Source organism: Ovis aries, chromosome 24 (genome assembly GCF_016772045.2).
Source record: "Ovis aries strain OAR_USU_Benz2616 breed Rambouillet chromosome 24, ARS-UI_Ramb_v3.0, whole genome shotgun sequence".
Lineage (NCBI taxonomy): Eukaryota > Metazoa > Chordata > Mammalia > Artiodactyla > Bovidae > Ovis > Ovis aries.
This window is the reverse complement of record NC_056077.1, coordinates 3618046-3635853: the sequence shown is the minus strand read 5'-3', so window position 1 is coordinate 3635853 and position 17808 is coordinate 3618046. Positions and strand designations below refer to the sequence as shown.

The following is a 17808-nucleotide window of genomic DNA, read 5'->3' as shown; positions in this document are numbered from 1 at the left end:
GTGTGCATACCCCGTCTCCAGCATTTAGTTGATCTTCCCCTGAAGCCTCTGTCCTTGAAGTTGCAGAGGTAACAGAAGCCAGGGGGGGAGACCCCAGCGAGTACATGTATCTCCTTCCTCGCTGGAGGCTGGACACCTGCTCACGGCTCCAGCACAGATAGGTGTGAGTTAGTTCATTCATTCCCTCCCTGAGTTCACCATTTCCTGCCTGATGCTTATCCTCTGATGGAGTAGAAAGGTGTCCAGAATGTAGTGAGAAAAAAAGCAGAACCAGATCCTCAAGTTGGATGGTCAAGGGGCCATCCAGACCTGCCAGCCACCACAGCCACCCAGGACTGCCAGCACTGTGCCTCTCTCTCCTCCTGACTCTGCCCTAAGCCCTGCCACCCAGAGAAGTCTGCTGGCACAGCTGCCCCCACAGGCAAGAGGCTTCCCAGTGAAGGGGTTTCCAGCACTGTTCCAGTGACATTTACTCTGCAGCTCAAGTTTACTTTATCCAAGTGCAGAACAGACCATAGGCACCCATAAGATATATAAACCAAAATGTCAGAAATTCTACTTACTCAGTTTCTCTTTCTACCCCCGTCATCTAATTCTTCAGTCCAGTTGTGTGATTAATAATTGGATTGTATTATTCTGCGAATCAAGTAATTCACATATACACTGATCACAACAAAAGGACAATAGAAATGAAACACTCAGCCCTTGGAGAATAAGTAAAACATCCCCCAAGTACATGCTGAAGGAACATTGTAATTGGAAGAATTGGTTACACCAGTCTTGGTCAGATTCAGTAGCCATCCACCATATATATTTGACTGGGAATTAGCAGGTTTGAGTCTGAACATAATTTTCCCACCATATTTTGACTGACCTTACTTAAATCTTGTAATAAGTGTTGATGAGCATTTTGAGGAAATATTTGAAGGAAGAAAAAAAAATGGTGGTGCTTTCTGTGGAATTAAATTTTATATGTTCATGCCATCATTGCATCTGCTTGAGAGTTCTGCTGACCATCATTTACTTTCTAATGTGAAGAACTAGTTATAGGATAATATTCCAGAGACCCTATAGTGTATACACAACAGATAAAATTTAGTTAATTAACATTTTTCCTCTTCCCCCCCCAAATAAGGACAATTTCAAAGGATCAGTTTGAAAAGAAGAAAAATGATACCTTAGATCCTGAACCGTGAGTATACAGCTATTTCTTTCTGACTTTTAGGTTTTAACTTTCAGATCAGGAAAGTTCCTCCATGTGATTGGGTTGCTGTAGAAGAGACTGAAATAAACATATTGCCCTGGGTGGAACTTTCTGTGTGGATTTACTCCAAATGCGGGTTCTTTTTTAACTCATGCAAAAGATGTGTGTCTGTAGCATGCTGTCCAGCTGCTGAATTTTACCAGTGAAACGAGTAGGTGGATGTTTTGGTTCTGTTAGAACCTCTGTAATAACTTGGTCATCATTGTCTTTAAGAAGCCATTTAGTGTGAATCTTTAGAGACTAAAGATAATATTTGGTAAAGGGGTCCTAGTATCACTTAAAGGGAATTTTTAGAGAAAGTCTAAGAAACCAATTGTAAAAAATAAATAATGGGAAGCCCGGTGTTGTGTTGGATTGGCCAAAAAGTTTGTTCAGTTTTTCCATATGATGTTACAGAAAAATCCAAAACAACTTTTTGGCCAATCCACTTGTGCTTGCCACCATCTTTGGTATGGTATGTTTTCAAAGGTCATTGTCTTCAATGATCAGTGAGAACACTCAGTTTGTAAAGTTTGCTTTATAATAACCCCTTAAAGAGGCCTCAGAGCTCCTGTGCTGTGGCACCTCCCAGGTCCCCAAAGCCAAGTCCTGAGGGCATCCCAGTGTGTGGAGACACCTGTTTTGTTCTGTCCCCATGGTGAGTGCCCATCCAGGGCCACTTGGTGAGCAGAGGCTGCAGCCCTGCTAGGCATTTGATAATTGTGGCCGTGGTGCATCCAGAGCTGAGAAGCAGGTCCTGCCCTACCTAGGCTCAGCTTCCAGCAAGAACACAGACATCACTCTGTGTCAGAGCTGCCTCAGTCTCTCCTGCCAGCCATGCTGGTGGGGGTTGAGCAGGGAGCAGTGAGGCAGGGCACAATGAACAGTTCGCAGAGCGCCTGGTGCATGAAGAGCTGGCTTCCCGTCTCTGTGAAAAATGTTTACTTTATATTGGAGTATAGTTGATTTCCAATGTTGTGTTTGTTTCTATATTAACTTTCCAACTGCAGAATACTTTATGTTGAGTAGTAGGTACCAGACAGTGGGGAAGACACAGATGAATAAAGGGGGCCTGGCCTGCAGCCATGTGTCTTCTAGTAGGACAGACGGATGGTAGCACAGGGAGCAGGAGGCACTAAGGTGGTCCAGAGGGAGGGGTCCTGGCCCAGGCAGAGTGGCATCCTGGAGAAGGTGACACTCACCTGGAGGGGGCATGGGTGGGGGTGGGCAGATCGTTGCAGACACAGAGCAGGGAAGGGGCCTGGGGCACCAGCAGCGGTGCAGGGAGCGTGGGTGGCGCCCCCGGCACAAGGAGGCAGGGGTGCTGGGTTCCCTGGTGCCTGACTTTTGGTGTGGCTGCAGAGGTTTTAAAGGACCACATGGGGGGGTGGGCCTGGGAAGAGCGCTCGGGGACAGCAGATGAGGCCGCTGTCATGCTGCCCACTTTGCCTCTGGGTGTCCAGCTTTCCTTCAGCAGAGCAGGGACAGAGAAGCTGGGTTAGGTTTGATCTGTGGTCGAAGGCTCGTTCTCAGCAGGGGCAAAGGGTGGGCCTGGGCCAGGCCGCGAGCGGTGGTGTGAGAGCATGCCTCAGGTCTCTGGGCCCAGTACCTAGGCGGGGAGGAGGAGCTGGGGCCCCAGACGGCCTGCAGGAGTGTGGTGCTCACTGGCCCCTTCAGCCTCCACAGGGTGTGAGTCGTCGTGGCCCTAAGGGCACGGCCGAAAAAACAGGCTTTCACCTTTAAGCTTGTTTGGCGATGAAGATTCCTAGCTGAGGAGATAGGGTCCGGGTGAGGAGGGCAGGCGATGAGGTGAATCCCGACCTCTGCAGTGTTTCCTTGAACAAAGGCCATCATTTCCCACCCTGGTGACTGAGTCAGAGCAGACGTTTCCTGTGCGAGGCGAAGAACAGGAGCTTGTAACACTGACAGCGCTGTTCTCTGCTGCTGGAGTCCATTTAGGCATTTGTAGTCGTCTGGAGCAAGCACGGGCCTTGAAAATGTGACCTGTAAGATAGGCCTTTCTCATAGCAGTTTTTAGAAGTAAGTTTTCGTTTCTGGTTACAAAAGAGATGAGGGGAAGAGAGGAATGAGGCATTGGTACAAAGAAGGGGAAAAAGTCAGCTTTTCCTGTAGAACACATCCTACTGATGCGTGTTTCAAGTATGGCCGAGTCAGCCAAGAGACACGTGAATGCCGAGGAGTCTTGAAGTCCTCATGGCGACAAGGTGTGAGCACAGCACTCAGGCTCCATTGTGCGGTTCCATGTGTGACAGGGCACTTCTTTGTCTTCTAGTTTTGTTGACTGCAAGGAGTGTGGCCGGAAGATGCATCAGATTTGTGTTCTCCACTACGACATCATCTGGCCTTCAGGGTGAGTAACTTCCTGGTGATTTCCTGAGACTCCAGGAAAGGGAGAGCACTCTACACAGAGTGGAGGGGAGGGCACTGGCGGCTGCTGTGCCTCTTGACGTCACCAGCAAGGATCCAGCAATTAGAGGGATGGCTGTTGGTTCTAAATTTAAGTCTTAAGTGTTTGTGTGCTTTAGGAATTGTAGAATCAAAGCAGTCTGCCTCTTCACTTTTGTATAATGATGTGATGTAAATTGCCAGCAAAGTATTTTAATGCTGCATTTCACTAGTTTGGCAACATATACTATTTTATATAATCGGATCACACCCATTATTTTTTTGCAGCTTTGTATGCGACAACTGCTTGAAGAAAACGGGCAGAACTCGAAAAGAAAATAAATTCAGTGCTAAGAGTAAGTCGTGGAAGGGTTTCTGTTCCTGGTCTGTACGTTTTAGAAACATGTTCTATATCTTCCCAATCTTCCTTTGGTTCCTCTAACACATGGCTTCAGGGCTTGCTTGTCCCGGGTCTTTTTCTGTGGCTTTGTTTTCTAATACTTGTATTTTTCTTATCTTACCCTTGAAGAGAGTCATTTAGCTTAATCTTTATGTGAAAGTCAGCTTTATGATCAGACTGTGTTTTAGATGGAAGTTTAGAAACTTAGTTATATAGTAAACTTTGTGACTTCTGAGAAAATGTCATCAGATCCTTCTCAGGAAACTTAGAAGTAATGCACGGACACACCTCCTTTGGTGACGGGCACACTCAGCCCTGGGTACGTGCACAGGTGTCTATACGCCCACCAGTGGGCGTGGGCCCCGCTGTTGTGATGGGTGACCCTCTGGGGCCCTTGGGAGTCAGCCAGCATCACAGGGCCGGCCGGAGCTGGGCTGCCCAAGGCTTGCGTGGGTGTGCCACATCGGTGTCTGCGTGGAGCGCCCTGTCGCTATAGGAGTAAACTGTTCCTAAGTGTATGGCGTGTCACCTTCGTTAGCTCGGCTCTCGAGTGCTGGGGCCACCTTCTGTAGCTTGACGTTCCCAGCCATCCTTCTGCTGAGTCAGCAGCAAACCTGAATAAGAAAAGTCTGAAGGACTTCCCTGGTGGCCCAGTGGATAAGAATCCACCTGCCAATGCAGAGGACATGGGTTCAATCCCTGGTCTGGGAAAATCCCACACACCTTGGGGCACCTAAGCCCAGGTGGCACTACTGAGCTTGCACTCTGGAGCCTGGGAGCCAGTTACTGAGCCCGCACACTGCAGCTGCTGAAGCCGGCACACCCCAGAGCCCGTACTCTGCAACGAGAGAAGCCACCACAATGAGAAGCTCTCACGCCGCAACTCAAGAGTAACCACCATGCGGCACAGCTAGAGAACGCCTGCATGCAGCAATGGAGACCCAGTGAAACTGAAAAAAGTAATTAGTTAATTTTAAAAGGGGGAAAAGAAAAGCCCCTGCAGCAGTGCCTTCAGAGCTCAACCTGCCCCCAGACTCCTGGCTGCTCTCACTTCTCTCCAGCAGGACTGGCAGCCAGCACGCTGCTTGGAGTCCTCGGCCAGAGCCGGGCTGACGAGAGTAGAAGAGAGATGGGATGTTGCGGGGGTCAGCGAGTGGGAGAGAGGGGTGGCAGGCAAGAAGGAAGCCCCTCAGAAGCTCTCCAGATCGGTATTGGCTCAAGTTCAGACTGTGTCATTCCCAAAGTCCACTTATCCGGTCACTTAAACTCTTGTCAAGCCTTTTGAAACATTGATGAAACCACCAGCTGTTGTAATAGCTTTCTTTAGATCGGGGTTTCTGTACTGACATTTGGGCCAGAAAAATCTTTGTTACAGGGGCTAGCGTTTGTAGAATTTTAGTAGCAGTGTGCTTAGTCCCTCAGTCTTCTCCGACTCTTTGCAACCCCATGAGTCATAGCCTACCAGGGTCCCGTGTCCATGGGATTCTCCAGGTAAGAATAACAGAGTGGGTAGCCGTTCCCTTCGCCAGAGGATCTTCCTGAACCAGGAATCGAACCCGGGTCTCCTGCATTGCAGGTGGATTTAGCAGCAGCTGCCCACTAAATGCCACTGCTTCCCCTCCCCACCCCATGAACAGTGGCCATCAGAAATGTCTCCGTACGTTACCAGATGTCCTGGGCAGGGGGTGCAGATGAGGACTCATGCTTTAAAGGATTCGTTCCGAGTGATGTCACTAAAGTAGTCAGCAACTTAGAATCACTTTCCTGGGCCAGAGCCTCACTGACCAAAACAGAAATTGCTAGGAGAGCTAGTTCTCAACAGAAGAGCAGTTGCAGCCTGAAGATAGAGAGGTGGAGGGGTGAGGCGGGACCGGGGAACCTGAGAGCTGGCCCAGCCCCCACCCCCACCCTAGAGCCCAGAGAATGGCAGAGAGTATGTGGACCTCTAAAACATTGGTGTAGAACATTGACTTACAGAAAAGGACCTTAGAAGTGCAGCGTCTCCCCTTGGTTTTTGATTTGAGCATGAATTAGCATCATCTTTGCAAGCATCTGTCAGACACAAGAGAGAAGTTGCCTCCTGGGTATCTGCACTGACTTGGTACAGGGGCGCAGGGGCCGTCTGTCCTGCCCCATTTTATGTAAGGAACTTGAGTGCCTTTGGGTTTTGGTGTCTGTGAGATTCCCGGAACCTGTCAGTATCCTATGGATGCGGTGGGACGACTGCATTGAAAATACCTTCCAGCTGCTGGTCAGCTCATGTGATGCTAACAACTGACCAAAACCACCTCCCCACCTTCCTCCACTCGGCTGGTTAAAAGCACAAAAAGTAACAACTTCAACTGCTTTGGAGGTCAGCGTCAGAGTGTTCTTACTGTGTTCGGTTATGGAAATCCGTCCTAAGAAAGATGCAACCCAGAGGTCAGAAAGCACAGGCTGAAGTGTTTGATCACATAAAGGGAAATATGAGGCCTCCATCATGTGCGGCTGACAGGCATGTGCATGATTGGGTACGGTTTAAAATGTCCGTTTCCAGACCCAGCAGTCCCACTTTGACCCACGTCTCCCACAGGAATGTTTGAGGATTTACTCCTGTGCATTGTCAGGGAGTCATGGTGCATGCAGCCGCGATCTCATGAGGGAAGGGGGTGGGCCCTATGGCAGGACTGGGTGGCCGTCTCAGCTGCCCTCCCTTCCTAGACTGAAGCCACCTCCTGAGGGAACAAAACCTGCTCAGCAGCCACATGCATGGGAGCACTTGGGGGTGAGAATGAGAGGGTTTTCTTCAGGGTCTTCACAAAGATAGACGAGGTGGTTGTGAGCCCTTTGCACCTAATTCCATGTTTCTCAGGATGGCTGAGAAGCCATGGGCAGTCACGGGAGTGGGGGTGCAGAAGTTTATACTTTTAATGGGGTTTTTATTTCATTGCCATTGTTAATTTTTTTTCTTTAAATCACTTTCATTGAGGTACAATTTATATACCCCAAAACTCCACCATTGGTGTGTTTATTGCAGAGAGACTGAACTTAGAAAGTCTAAATTTTGCAGATATTTCTTAACCTCAGTAAGGAATCAAGCCATGTAATTATAAATATAAATTCAAGCCATCTTATACACAGTCACTGTCGACCTTTTTGCAGTTTTCCCCTCCAGTTTCTTTCTGCACATGCACAGCTTTTTTCTGCCATGAACTGTGTGTGTAGTTACGTGCTGTGTAGCTCTTATCACAGGGGCCACTCCTGGGAGAGGGAGGGTGCAGGAGGAATGGGGGATGGAGGCCACCAGGAAAGGGGCCTGGCCAGTCTGCATCCTGGGGCAGCGGCTCCTGCTGCCCAGCTTCAGAGCCCTCGCAGGACTGGACTGGCTCGGTCATCTTAGATTCAGCAGCGGGACACCCCTCGGAGCTGGGCAGGAAGGGGCATTCGTGCCAGCCTGCCTTCCAAGGAGAGCAGCCTCAGGCTTTTCTTTTCTGTTAAGAGTTCTTCCAGAGTGGGAACCAGCCTCAGGGCACAGCTGAGACCCTGAGCAGCCATATGGGCACAGCCAGGGCAGAGCCTGGTGTCACCAGGACCTGGGCACCTGGGGCAGGTGGCAGGTGGACCCTATGTAGCCTCCTCATGCCTGCTCCCCTGCTTAACCCTGGAGCCCGTCTTCTTTCAGATTTGGGTCCACCTTTGTGGCTCTTCTGCCCCTTAGACTTGGAACAAGATGGAAATTTGGGGCATTTGATAGCAGTTTCCAGTGTGTGGAGTGTCTGAGACTCCAGGGTTCACCTTTCTCTCGTAAAATGCTCACCTCATAGGATCTCATGAGATCCCTTCTGTATTTGGAGAATGTCAGTCCTTAAAATATCAACTACCCTGGAAAGAAAACATGGATTCTGTAGCCTCGGCCCTTCCTGAGCCCTCTCATCTGCCTCTTCTGGATTTTGCAGGACTACAAACCACACGGTTGGGAAATCACCTGGAAGACCGAGTCAACAAGTTTTTGCGGCGACAGAATCACCCCGAAGCCGGGGAGGTGTTTGTCCGTGTGGTGGCCAGCTCAGACAAGACGGTGGAGGTCAAGCCAGGGATGAAGTCACGGTTCGTGTGCAGACATTGTCCCAGTGGGCACCCTGCCTGGTTAACCAGAGCCCCGCTTTCTGGCAAGGCTTTAGAGTCTGGCAAGCATAATTTGAGAGCTTTTCATCAATTAGCATGTAGCCACCCTTCTCTCAGCGTCCCACAGTCTTCAGGGAAGGTGAAATTCCTGTCCGAGTGAGGCTGTCACAGAGAATGGGGGTGCAGCTCTGAACTGCCTGGGCCAGTGGTCCAAAGGGGCGACCCCACCTGCAGTTCGCCTGCACCACATGGGTCAGAACAGCAAGTCTTGTCTGTGTAAACGGTGATGCATGCAAACAGAAGGTTCTTTGTTCCAGGTTTGTGGATTCTGGGGAGATGTCGGAGTCTTTCCCGTACAGAACCAAAGCACTCTTTGCCTTTGAGGAGATTGATGGGGTGGACGTGTGCTTCTTTGGGATGCATGTCCAGGAGTACGGCTCTGACTGCCCCCCACCAAACACAAGGTAATCCTCAGCCCCTTTCTGATGCGTGTGTGCCCTGTGCTGTGTCAGTGACCAGGACTCTCAACATCCTGGAGAACCACTTCAGCAACCAAACAAGTTAGTTTGGTTTTCCCCTAAGCCAGTGAGAAGAGAAGGGTTTTGATGACTGTTCTGTGTTGAGTACATGGGTTCTGACCCTGATCTTGCTGTGGCCCCTGTCCCGCCTGGGGCAGGTAAATGTATGGAGAAGGGGTGGGGACTGCTGCCGGGCCTGAGTGCTCATTGATGGACCTGTGAAAACATCTCACCTCTGCCAAGAGTTGCTTCCTGTTCAGTCAGGAATCTGGGTGCATGGGAATCAGAAGTGGTTTTTGCTAGTGGTCCTGGTCTCACCCTGTCGTCCTCACGGTGAGAGAGGATGTTGCTGCCTAGTTCAGGGGTGAGATGGGATTCCATTCTATCGATTGGTAGCAGAGGTTGGTGGTGGTGATTTTCTCATGTCTTGTTTGTGGCCAGTGTAGATGCTATCAGAGCAGTTTATTTCTAGAGCTTTCTTTGGATGCTGGTGTTTGGTTTCACCTTTGGGAGATAACCTGAACTTCTGATTAATTTCTCCCTGCCCGCTCCCCCCAGGCGTGTGTATATATCTTATCTGGACAGTATTCATTTCTTCCGACCCCGATGCCTCCGAACAGCCGTTTACCATGAGATCCTTATTGGATATTTAGAGTATGTGAAGAAATTGGGGTGAGTTGAATTCAGATTATCCAGAACTAATAAAACTCTGTTTTTAATTTTCACTGGGGCATTTATTTTGTGAAATAACAAAAGTTTTTGTTTTTTAAGGTTTTCTGTGTTTTTATTTTGGTGTCCTTAGATTCAGAGACAACCCTTCCTGACGTCGTCTTGGGCCATGTGGGGCTGGGGCTTTCCCTGCCTTCTGTGTTCTCGCATTCTAGTCTGTTTTTAACACTTTGTGGAGGCATATTTTACATATCATACAATTCACCTGTTTCATTTGTACACTTCAGTGATTTCTAGTAACCTCAGCAAGTGATAGAGCCATCACCGCAACGGTTTCAGAGTGCTCTCACGCCCCACTCCCACTCCCACAAGGCCCCTGTGCCCATTTGCTGTTCATCCCTGTTGGACCCCTGTCCCCAGCTGATCTCCTTTGTGGTGCTCTCCTGGGCAGTCACTTCTGTCCCTGCTTTGGTACCTGTGCCTCGCCGTTACCCCTGGAAGGCAGGGATGTTTTACTCCCTGCTTCCATCTGAGTTGTGTGTGTCCTGCAGGTACGTGACAGGGCACATCTGGGCCTGTCCCCCGAGTGAAGGAGATGACTACATCTTCCACTGCCACCCCCCTGATCAAAAAATCCCCAAGCCGAAGCGCCTGCAGGAGTGGTATAAGAAGATGCTGGACAAGGCCTTCGCCGAGCGCATCATCCATGACTACAAGGTGCGCGTGCCTGGGGAGGGGGCAGGGCAGCTTCACATGTCTTTCTCTGTGCTCACATGGGTTAGAGTTAATAGCCACTTTAGGAGAAATGTAAAGCAAAAATTAAAAAATTTTTTCAAGCATAAACGTAGAGGCAACTTCTCTGCCGTCTGTGGAGATTCACAGACGGCAGCTTGAGAACAGAGGTGACATGGCCTCTGAGGCCATGCGGTCGTCCCCCGCATTGTGGCCCAGAGCCCCTTCCTCCCCAGAATGTTGCTCAGGCCCCCTTGTCTCACTGCTGCACTCGGTCATTCTCTAGGACATTTTGAAACAAGCAACTGAAGACAGGCTCACCAGCGCCAAGGAGCTGCCCTACTTTGAGGGGGACTTCTGGCCTAACGTGCTGGAGGAGAGCATTAAGGAGCTGGAGCAGGAGGAGGAGGAAAGAAAGAAGGAGGAGAGCACCGCGGCCAGTGAGACCACGGAGGTAATGCCGGGCCACGTGCTGGGGCTGCCTTCGGCGCCCGGGTCCTCAGGAGGGGGCCTGCCTCATCCGCGGTGGTGTTTCCGCACAGCCTCACTGCGTGATCAGCCACCACGGGGCCTGCCTGGCCCTGGGCCGCAGTCCAGCCGTGCTGCCCAGCTCCGCAGAGACGCATGACCTCCTAGGTGGACAGGGGCCCTCGCTCTGGCTTCTCTGGGCAGGACAGCCAGGTCTGAAAAATGGAATGATGAGAGGAGAGCATCCTGCAGGGAGCCCGGGAGAGACGGGCAGGGGTGTAGACGGGAGTTGTGGTCAGGAAGCAGTCCGTTCACTTTAACACTGACTTGAGGAGACTCTTATTTGCAGGCCTCATTCACTTGCTCTGTTACAAACCGCTCCTTGCTCTCCACTGGGCACTTGTGCATTTGTGCCCTCGCTTGGGTCGCTCTAAACACCCACCGTGTACAGGCACCATCCTGAGGGCTACAGTGGGAACTAGTGAGAAGCAGGAGAACTGGCGCATTCGTGGTGCACCCTGAGGTGGTGGGGGAGACAAAGGGAAGGTGGATGGGGGCTTTCAGGGGGCCTCGTCTGGGGAGGTGGTATGTGAGCAGAGACTGGGGAGAGGAGCCCAGGAGATCCAGGGGAAGGGCCTCCAGCAGGGAAAGGAAGGTGTCAGAGTCCGAGCTGGGAGCACATGTGCCGTGTTTCAGATGCTCAGGTAAGAGCTGATGGTGGTTTAGTTGGACGTGAAGCCGTCAGCAGTGAGAAACATAGAAGACTAACAACCCTAAATTTAGGGCACGTGAGGACAGTTCTGTTTGAAGGCCACCTGCTAGGTCTGGGCCTCAGAGCTGAGTCAGTGTTACGGCCTCTCTGAGGGGAGGTAGACATGGAGCACTCTTGGGGGATGACCATGAACTGGCTGTGGGACCCCCTCATCTCGAGAGGCTGCTGGTTGCTGACTGCGCGGCTCTGGGGCCCCGGGGTCTAGGGCAGCCTGAGGAGCTGCATCTGGAGCCTCGGGCTGGGGGTTCGTGTCTGCGGCTGCTTCTGGCCGCCTTGTGTGCTTTAGGGCGTGTCCTCTTTGGAACACAGCCACCCCAGCCCCTTCCAGAATGGAGAATGCCTGGGTGAGGATGTGATGAGCTCTCATATCACAGGTGGGCCCCAAGGAGCTGTGTTCATCGTCCTCGGCCTGCCAAAATTTTGCCAGGCCTCCCTGGAGGCAGAACCCGTGGGCCTGGAAGATCGGGTGATTTAGGTCTGGAGGTGCTGGGAGGCTGCGCTGGTCACCACCATGCCCACTGGGTCCACATCCACCCACGTCACCTTCCTCTCAGCACTTACTCTGAAGGCAGCAGTGTTCGTGGCCTTTGAGCAGGCAGGTTGCAGTCCGCTTGGCGGTCACCTGCCTCAGCCCGGCTCCCTGGAGCCCCCGCAGCCAGGAGCTGGCAGCCTGGTGCCTGCCGAGCATGGAGCAAGGGGCAGGGTGGGGCCGACAGCCATGCGTCTTGTTGCAGGGCAGCCAGGGCGACAGCAAGAACGCCAAGAAAAAGAACAACAAGAAAACCAACAAGAATAAAAGCAGCATCAGCCGCGCCAACAAGAAGAAGCCCAGCATGCCCAATGTGTCCAACGACCTGTCCCAGAAACTCTACGCCACCATGGAGAAGCACAAAGAGGTGGGGGCCGGCAGGGAGGGGTGGCTGGGCACTGAGCGGGGCAACACCAGGTGCTGCTCAGAGCCGTGCTCAGCCCCGGTGACGGCGGGAGGCGGGCTCGGTCCTTCCCTTCACGGGGCTGACATGGCTCTTCCCGCACCCCCAGGTCTTCTTTGTGATCCACCTCCACGCTGGGCCCGTCATCAACACGCTGCCCCCCATCGTCGACCCCGACCCCCTGCTCAGCTGTGACCTCATGGATGGGCGGGATGCCTTCCTCACACTGGCCCGGGACAAGCACTGGGAGTTCTCCTCCTTGCGGCGCTCCAAGTGGTCCACGCTGTGCATGCTGGTGGAGCTGCACACCCAGGGCCAGGACCGCTTCGTCTACACCTGCAACGAGTGCAAGCACCACGTGGAGACGCGCTGGCACTGCACCGTGTGCGAGGTGAGTGCTCCCAGGCTGCGCATGTGCTGCCTGGGGCTCATAGTCGACTTCTTCCAGGGGGAGAAGGACCAGATGAGGAAGGCTTATCTGTGCACCAGTCCATTGTTGGTTTTGAGATTGTTTTGGGTTTACACGAGAGGCCTGGATGTGGAGGGGTTCCTGCCGTGTGCCCATGCCACGGTCCCCTCAGGGTTCAGCCTGGGACCTAGTCCAGGCCACATGTCCTGGAGTGGGGGTCAGTCGGTGAGCTTCCCTCAGAGACTGTGTTTGTGCCCACCTTTCCAGGGTGAGGAGACGCTCACAGGACACCACGTTATTTTATTCTCCATTTCATTAGCACCAGCCCAGTGTCTCGGACATAAGCAGGCCTCTTGGCGCAGGGCGGGGACCTAGACGGGAGAGCACAGCGGGTCCTGGTTACACTTGCGGTGACCCCAGCTCTGCCCTTGCCAGGAGGCCGAGGATGCTGGGAGCCTTACTCTTGTGGAGGTCTCAGCCCCAGTGCCCCTGAGCTGCCCTGCAGAGCTCTGGAGACACCTCAGGGACACTCAGGGAGTCCGCCACGGTGTGGGCCAGCAGGGGGCACAGGGACCACCAAAAGAGAGAGTGGCCAGGGCAGTGGCCTCCGGAGCTTTCTGGGGTGCAGGTGTTCCCGGGAGGGAGGCTCTGGGGAGCAGACGTGTTCGGCATCTTTGAGCCTCTCATTGAGGGACTGGGTGCAGGGGCTGCTGGTTGCAGCTGCATGCTGACTCGTCCCCTGTCCTTGCCCACAGGACTACGACCTCTGCATCAACTGCTACAACACGAAGAGCCACACCCACAAGATGGTGAAGTGGGGGCTGGGCCTGGACGACGAGGGCGGCAGCCAAGGCGAGCCGCAGTCCAAGAGCCCCCAGGAGTCGCGGCGCCTGAGCATCCAGCGCTGCATCCAGTCGCTGGTGCACGCCTGCCAGTGCCGCAACGCCAACTGCTCACTGCCGTCCTGCCAGAAGATGAAGCGGGTGGTGCAGCACACCAAGGGCTGTAAGCGCAAGACCAACGGCGGCTGCCCGGTGTGCAAGCAGCTCATCGCCCTCTGCTGCTACCACGCCAAACACTGCCAAGAAAACAAGTGCCCCGTGCCCTTCTGCCTCAACATCAAACACAAGCTCCGCCAGCAGCAGATCCAGCACCGCCTGCAGCAGGCCCAGCTCATGCGCCGGCGGATGGCCACCATGAACACCCGCAACGTGCCTCAGCAGAGCCTGCCTTCCCCTACCTCAGCGCCGCCCGGGACCCCCACGCAGCAGCCCAGCACGCCCCAGACGCCGCAGCCCCCCGCCCAGCCCCAGCCCTCGCCTGTGAGCATGTCACCAGCCGGCTTCCCCAGCGTGACCCGGACTCAGCCACCCACGACGGTGTCCACCGGGAAGCCCACCAACCAGGTGCCAGCCCCGCCGCCCCCCGCCCAGCCCCCACCCGCGGCGGTGGAGGCTGCCCGGCAGATCGAGCGGGAGGCCCAGCAGCAGCAGCACCTGTACCGGGTGAACATCAACAACGGCATGCCCCCGGGGCGCACGGGCATGGTGACCCCAGTTAGCCAGATGGCCCCCGTGGGCCTGAACGTGCCCCGGCCCAGCCAGGTCAGCGGGCCCGTCGTGCCCACCCTGCCGGCCGGGCAGTGGCAGCAGGCACCCATCCCCCAGCAGCAGCCGATGCCGGGCATGCCCCGGCCCGTGATGTCCATGCAGGCCCAGCCGGCCGTGGCCGGGCCCCGGATGTCCGGCGTGCAGCCGCCCCGGAGCATCTCACCCGGTGCCCTCCAGGACCTGCTGCGGACCCTGAAGTCGCCCAGCTCCCCGCAGCAGCAGCAGCAGGTGCTCAACATCCTCAAGTCCAACCCTCAGCTGATGGCAGCTTTCATCAAACAGCGCACGGCCAAGTACGTGGCCAGCCAGCCCGGCCTGCAGCCACAGCCCGGCCTCCAGGCCCAGCCCGGCCTGCACCAGCAGCCCGGCCTGCAGAACCTGAACGCCATGCAAGCCAGCGGGCCACGGCCTGGCGTGCCTCCGCAGCAGCAGGCCATGGGCGGCCTGAACCCCCAGGGCCAGGCCCTGAACATCATGAACGCAGGCCACAACCCCAGCATGGCAAGTATGAACCCGCAGTACCGAGAGATGCTGAGGAGGCAGCTCCTGCAGCAGCAGCAGCAACAACAGCAGCAGCAGCAGCAGCAGCAGCAGCAGGGCGGCGCCGGCATGGCTGGGGGCATGGCAGGGCACGGCCAGTTCCCACAGCCCCCGGGCCCCGCGGGCTACCCCCCTGCCATGCCGCAGCAGCGGGTGCAGCAGCACCTCCCCATGCAGGGCAGCGCCATGGGCCCGATGGCAGCTCCGATGGGGCAGCTCGGCCAGATGGGGCAGCCTGGGCTGGGCGCAGACAGCACCCCCAACATCCAGCAGGCCCTGCAGCAGCGGATTCTGCAGCAGCAGCAGATGAAACAGCAGATGGGGTCCCCAGGCCAGCCGAACCCCATGAGCCCCCAGCAGCACATGCTCTCAGGACAGCCTCAGGCCTCGCACCTCCCCGGCCAGCAAATGGCCACGTCCCTTAGTAGCCAGGTGCGGTCTCCGGCCCCTGTCCAGTCTCCGCGGCCCCAGTCCCAGCCTCCACATTCCAGCCCGTCGCCACGGATACAGCCCCAGCCTTCACCGCACCACGTCTCGCCCCAGACTGGCTCCCCCCACCCAGGACTCGCAGTCACCATGGCCAGCTCCATAGATCAGGGACACTTGGGGAACCCCGAACAGAGTGCAATGCTCCCGCAGCTGAACACCCCTAACCGGAGTGCGTTGTCCAGTGAGCTGTCCCTGGTCGGCGACACCACGGGAGACACCCTAGAAAAGTTTGTGGAGGGTTTGTAGCATTGTGAGAGCATCACTTTTTTTCCCCCCCTTTCATGTTCTTGGACTTTTTGTACTGAAATCCAGGCATCTGGGCTCTTTTTATTCCTAGATGGAACTGCTACTTCCAAGCCATGGAAGGGTAGATTGCTGTTTAAAGAAACAATACAAAGAATATATTTTTTTGTTAAAAACCAGTTGATTTAAATATCTGGTCTCTCTCTCTCTCTTCTCTCTCTTTTTGTTTTTGTTTTTTCGTTTTTGTTTTTTGTTTTGGGGGGAGGGGGGTTTTGTTTGGATTCTTTTGTCGTCATTGCTGGTGACTCATGCCTTTTTTTAACGGGAAAAACAAGTTCATTATATTCATATTTTTTATTTGTATTTTCAAGACTTTAAACATTTATGTTTAAAAGTGAGAAGAAAAAAATAATATTCAGAAACTGATTCCTGAAATAATGCAAGCTTATAATGTATCCCGGTAACTTTCAGACGTTGCGGGAAGATTTTTTTCTATAGTGAACTCTGTGGGCGTCTCCAAGTATTACCCTGGACGCTAGGGATTGGCTCCTGCGTGCACACACGTACACACCCACACACACGTCTATCTATACATACTGGCTTAAGCCAAACTCTTGTCTTGCAGATGTAGAAATTGTTGCTTTGTTTCTCTGATAAAACTGGTTTTAGACAAAAAATAGGGATGATCACTCTCTTAGACCATGCTAATGTTAATAGAGAAGAAGCATTCTTTTCTTTCTTCTATGTGAAACTTGAAATGAGGAAAAGCAATTCTCGTGTAAATCATGCAAGCGCTATAATTACTATAAATAAGAAAATTCAAGAAGATCCAATCACTGTATAGAATGGTAAAGCACCAACTCATTTCTTATATCATATTGTTAAATAAACTGTGTGCAACAGACAAAAAGAAGGGTGGTCCTTGAATTCATGTACATGGTATTAACACTTCGTGTTCGGGGTCTTTTGTTATGAAAATGCTGTTTTCAACATTGTATTTGGACTATGCATGTGTTTTTTTTTCCCCCCATTGTATATAAACTACCGCTTAAAATTGATATAAATTACTGAAGTTTTTAACATGTATTCTGTTCTTTAAGATTCCTGTAAGAATGTTTAAGGTTTTTATTTATTTATATATATTTTTGGAGTCTGTTCTTTGTAAGACATGGTTCTGTTTGCTCACGGAGGAGAGGCGGGGGCTGTGGTCCTGCCAGCTGTGGGGGGGCAGCCGGGCTCGGCCGGGGCCGCGCAGGTCCTGCTTGGCTGCCAGCAGAAGAGCCCCAGCCAGAGCCGGGGGCACCAGTGGGCCTGAAGCAGCACTTTGTTCTCCCGTCCACTCCCCGTCCCAGCCACCCTGACCCCCACCGCACCCCAGTTCCTGCCTGCCAGTCCCAGAGCTCCTGCAGAGGGTGTCCTGGGGACTGGAGGGAGTCCGCGGCCCGCCCCTCACCCTGGCTCAGCAAGGGAGGACACCATCACCGACCCCTGGGCTGGGCTGGGCTGGGCAGACGCAGCGCCGGCCTGCCCCTGCCCACCTGAGGGGCTGCTCTGTGGGCCGCCGGGGGCACGGTGCAGAGCACTGACTGCCAGCCCCGCCGTGATGAGAAGAGGCCTCCAGCTTTGAGCGACGCTTGCACTTGGCCACCACCCGGTCCTTCCCCTATCTCTGCTCCAGTTCCAGGGGTCCTTACTGAGGGGCTGACACGCAAGGTCCTGAGCGCTGTAGAAATGACATCTCAGAAGAGGACCACCAGCAGGAGAGCTGAAGTTCCTTCCCTGGTCTGCATAGTCCCTCCCAGGGCACAGGCCAGTAGAGTCCTGCCTCCCATTCCCTCAGCCTCCAACCGCGGGGGTCTAGGTCTAGGGTCGTGATGTTCAACTTGGAAATCATGGCCCAAATAGCTCTCCTTTTGGCCTTGAATTCATAGAAATATTTCCAAAATAATGTGAGTTGAGAATGTAAATTTGAGGAAACTCTGTTAAGAAATGAGTTGTGACACAGAGCTTTGAATCTTGTTCTAATATTGTAGATCTAGTCAGGTAAGATTTCAGACTACCATCTTCGCCACCATCCAGCCCCACCCATCGCCAGAAAGAAACAAGGCCAGACCCAAGGCCACGTGCCATCCCTGCTCCAGCCCCTCTCCCTGGTTGCCTTTTGCAGCAATAAGAGCACCCTGGGCTGTCTGTGTTCACACAAGAAGTGTGGGCCTTCTGGGCCCTGGAGAAGCAGCTTCAGGCCCACACTCCAGCTGCACAGCCCGTTAACC

General features: G+C 53.6%; 1 protein-coding gene across 1 annotated transcript in view; it reads left to right on the top strand.

Moving 5' to 3' along the window:
- CREBBP (CREB binding protein) overlaps positions 1–16615 on the top strand; it is a 120846-nt gene extending 104231 nt beyond the window's left edge. The window contains exons 21-31 of the mRNA XM_027961580.3: positions 1136–1192; positions 3537–3614; positions 3938–4005; positions 7985–8135; positions 8471–8617; positions 9230–9343; positions 9892–10057; positions 10359–10526; positions 12047–12208; positions 12354–12635; positions 13409–16615. Of these exons, the coding sequence (XP_027817381.1) occupies positions 1136–1192; positions 3537–3614; positions 3938–4005; positions 7985–8135; positions 8471–8617; positions 9230–9343; positions 9892–10057; positions 10359–10526; positions 12047–12208; positions 12354–12635; positions 13409–15538 (3523 nt within the window). The 3' untranslated portion in view covers positions 15539–16615. The remainder of the gene's footprint in view (positions 1–1135; positions 1193–3536; positions 3615–3937; positions 4006–7984; positions 8136–8470; positions 8618–9229; positions 9344–9891; positions 10058–10358; positions 10527–12046; positions 12209–12353; positions 12636–13408) is intronic.
- Positions 16616–17808: the final 1193 nt, after the last annotated feature.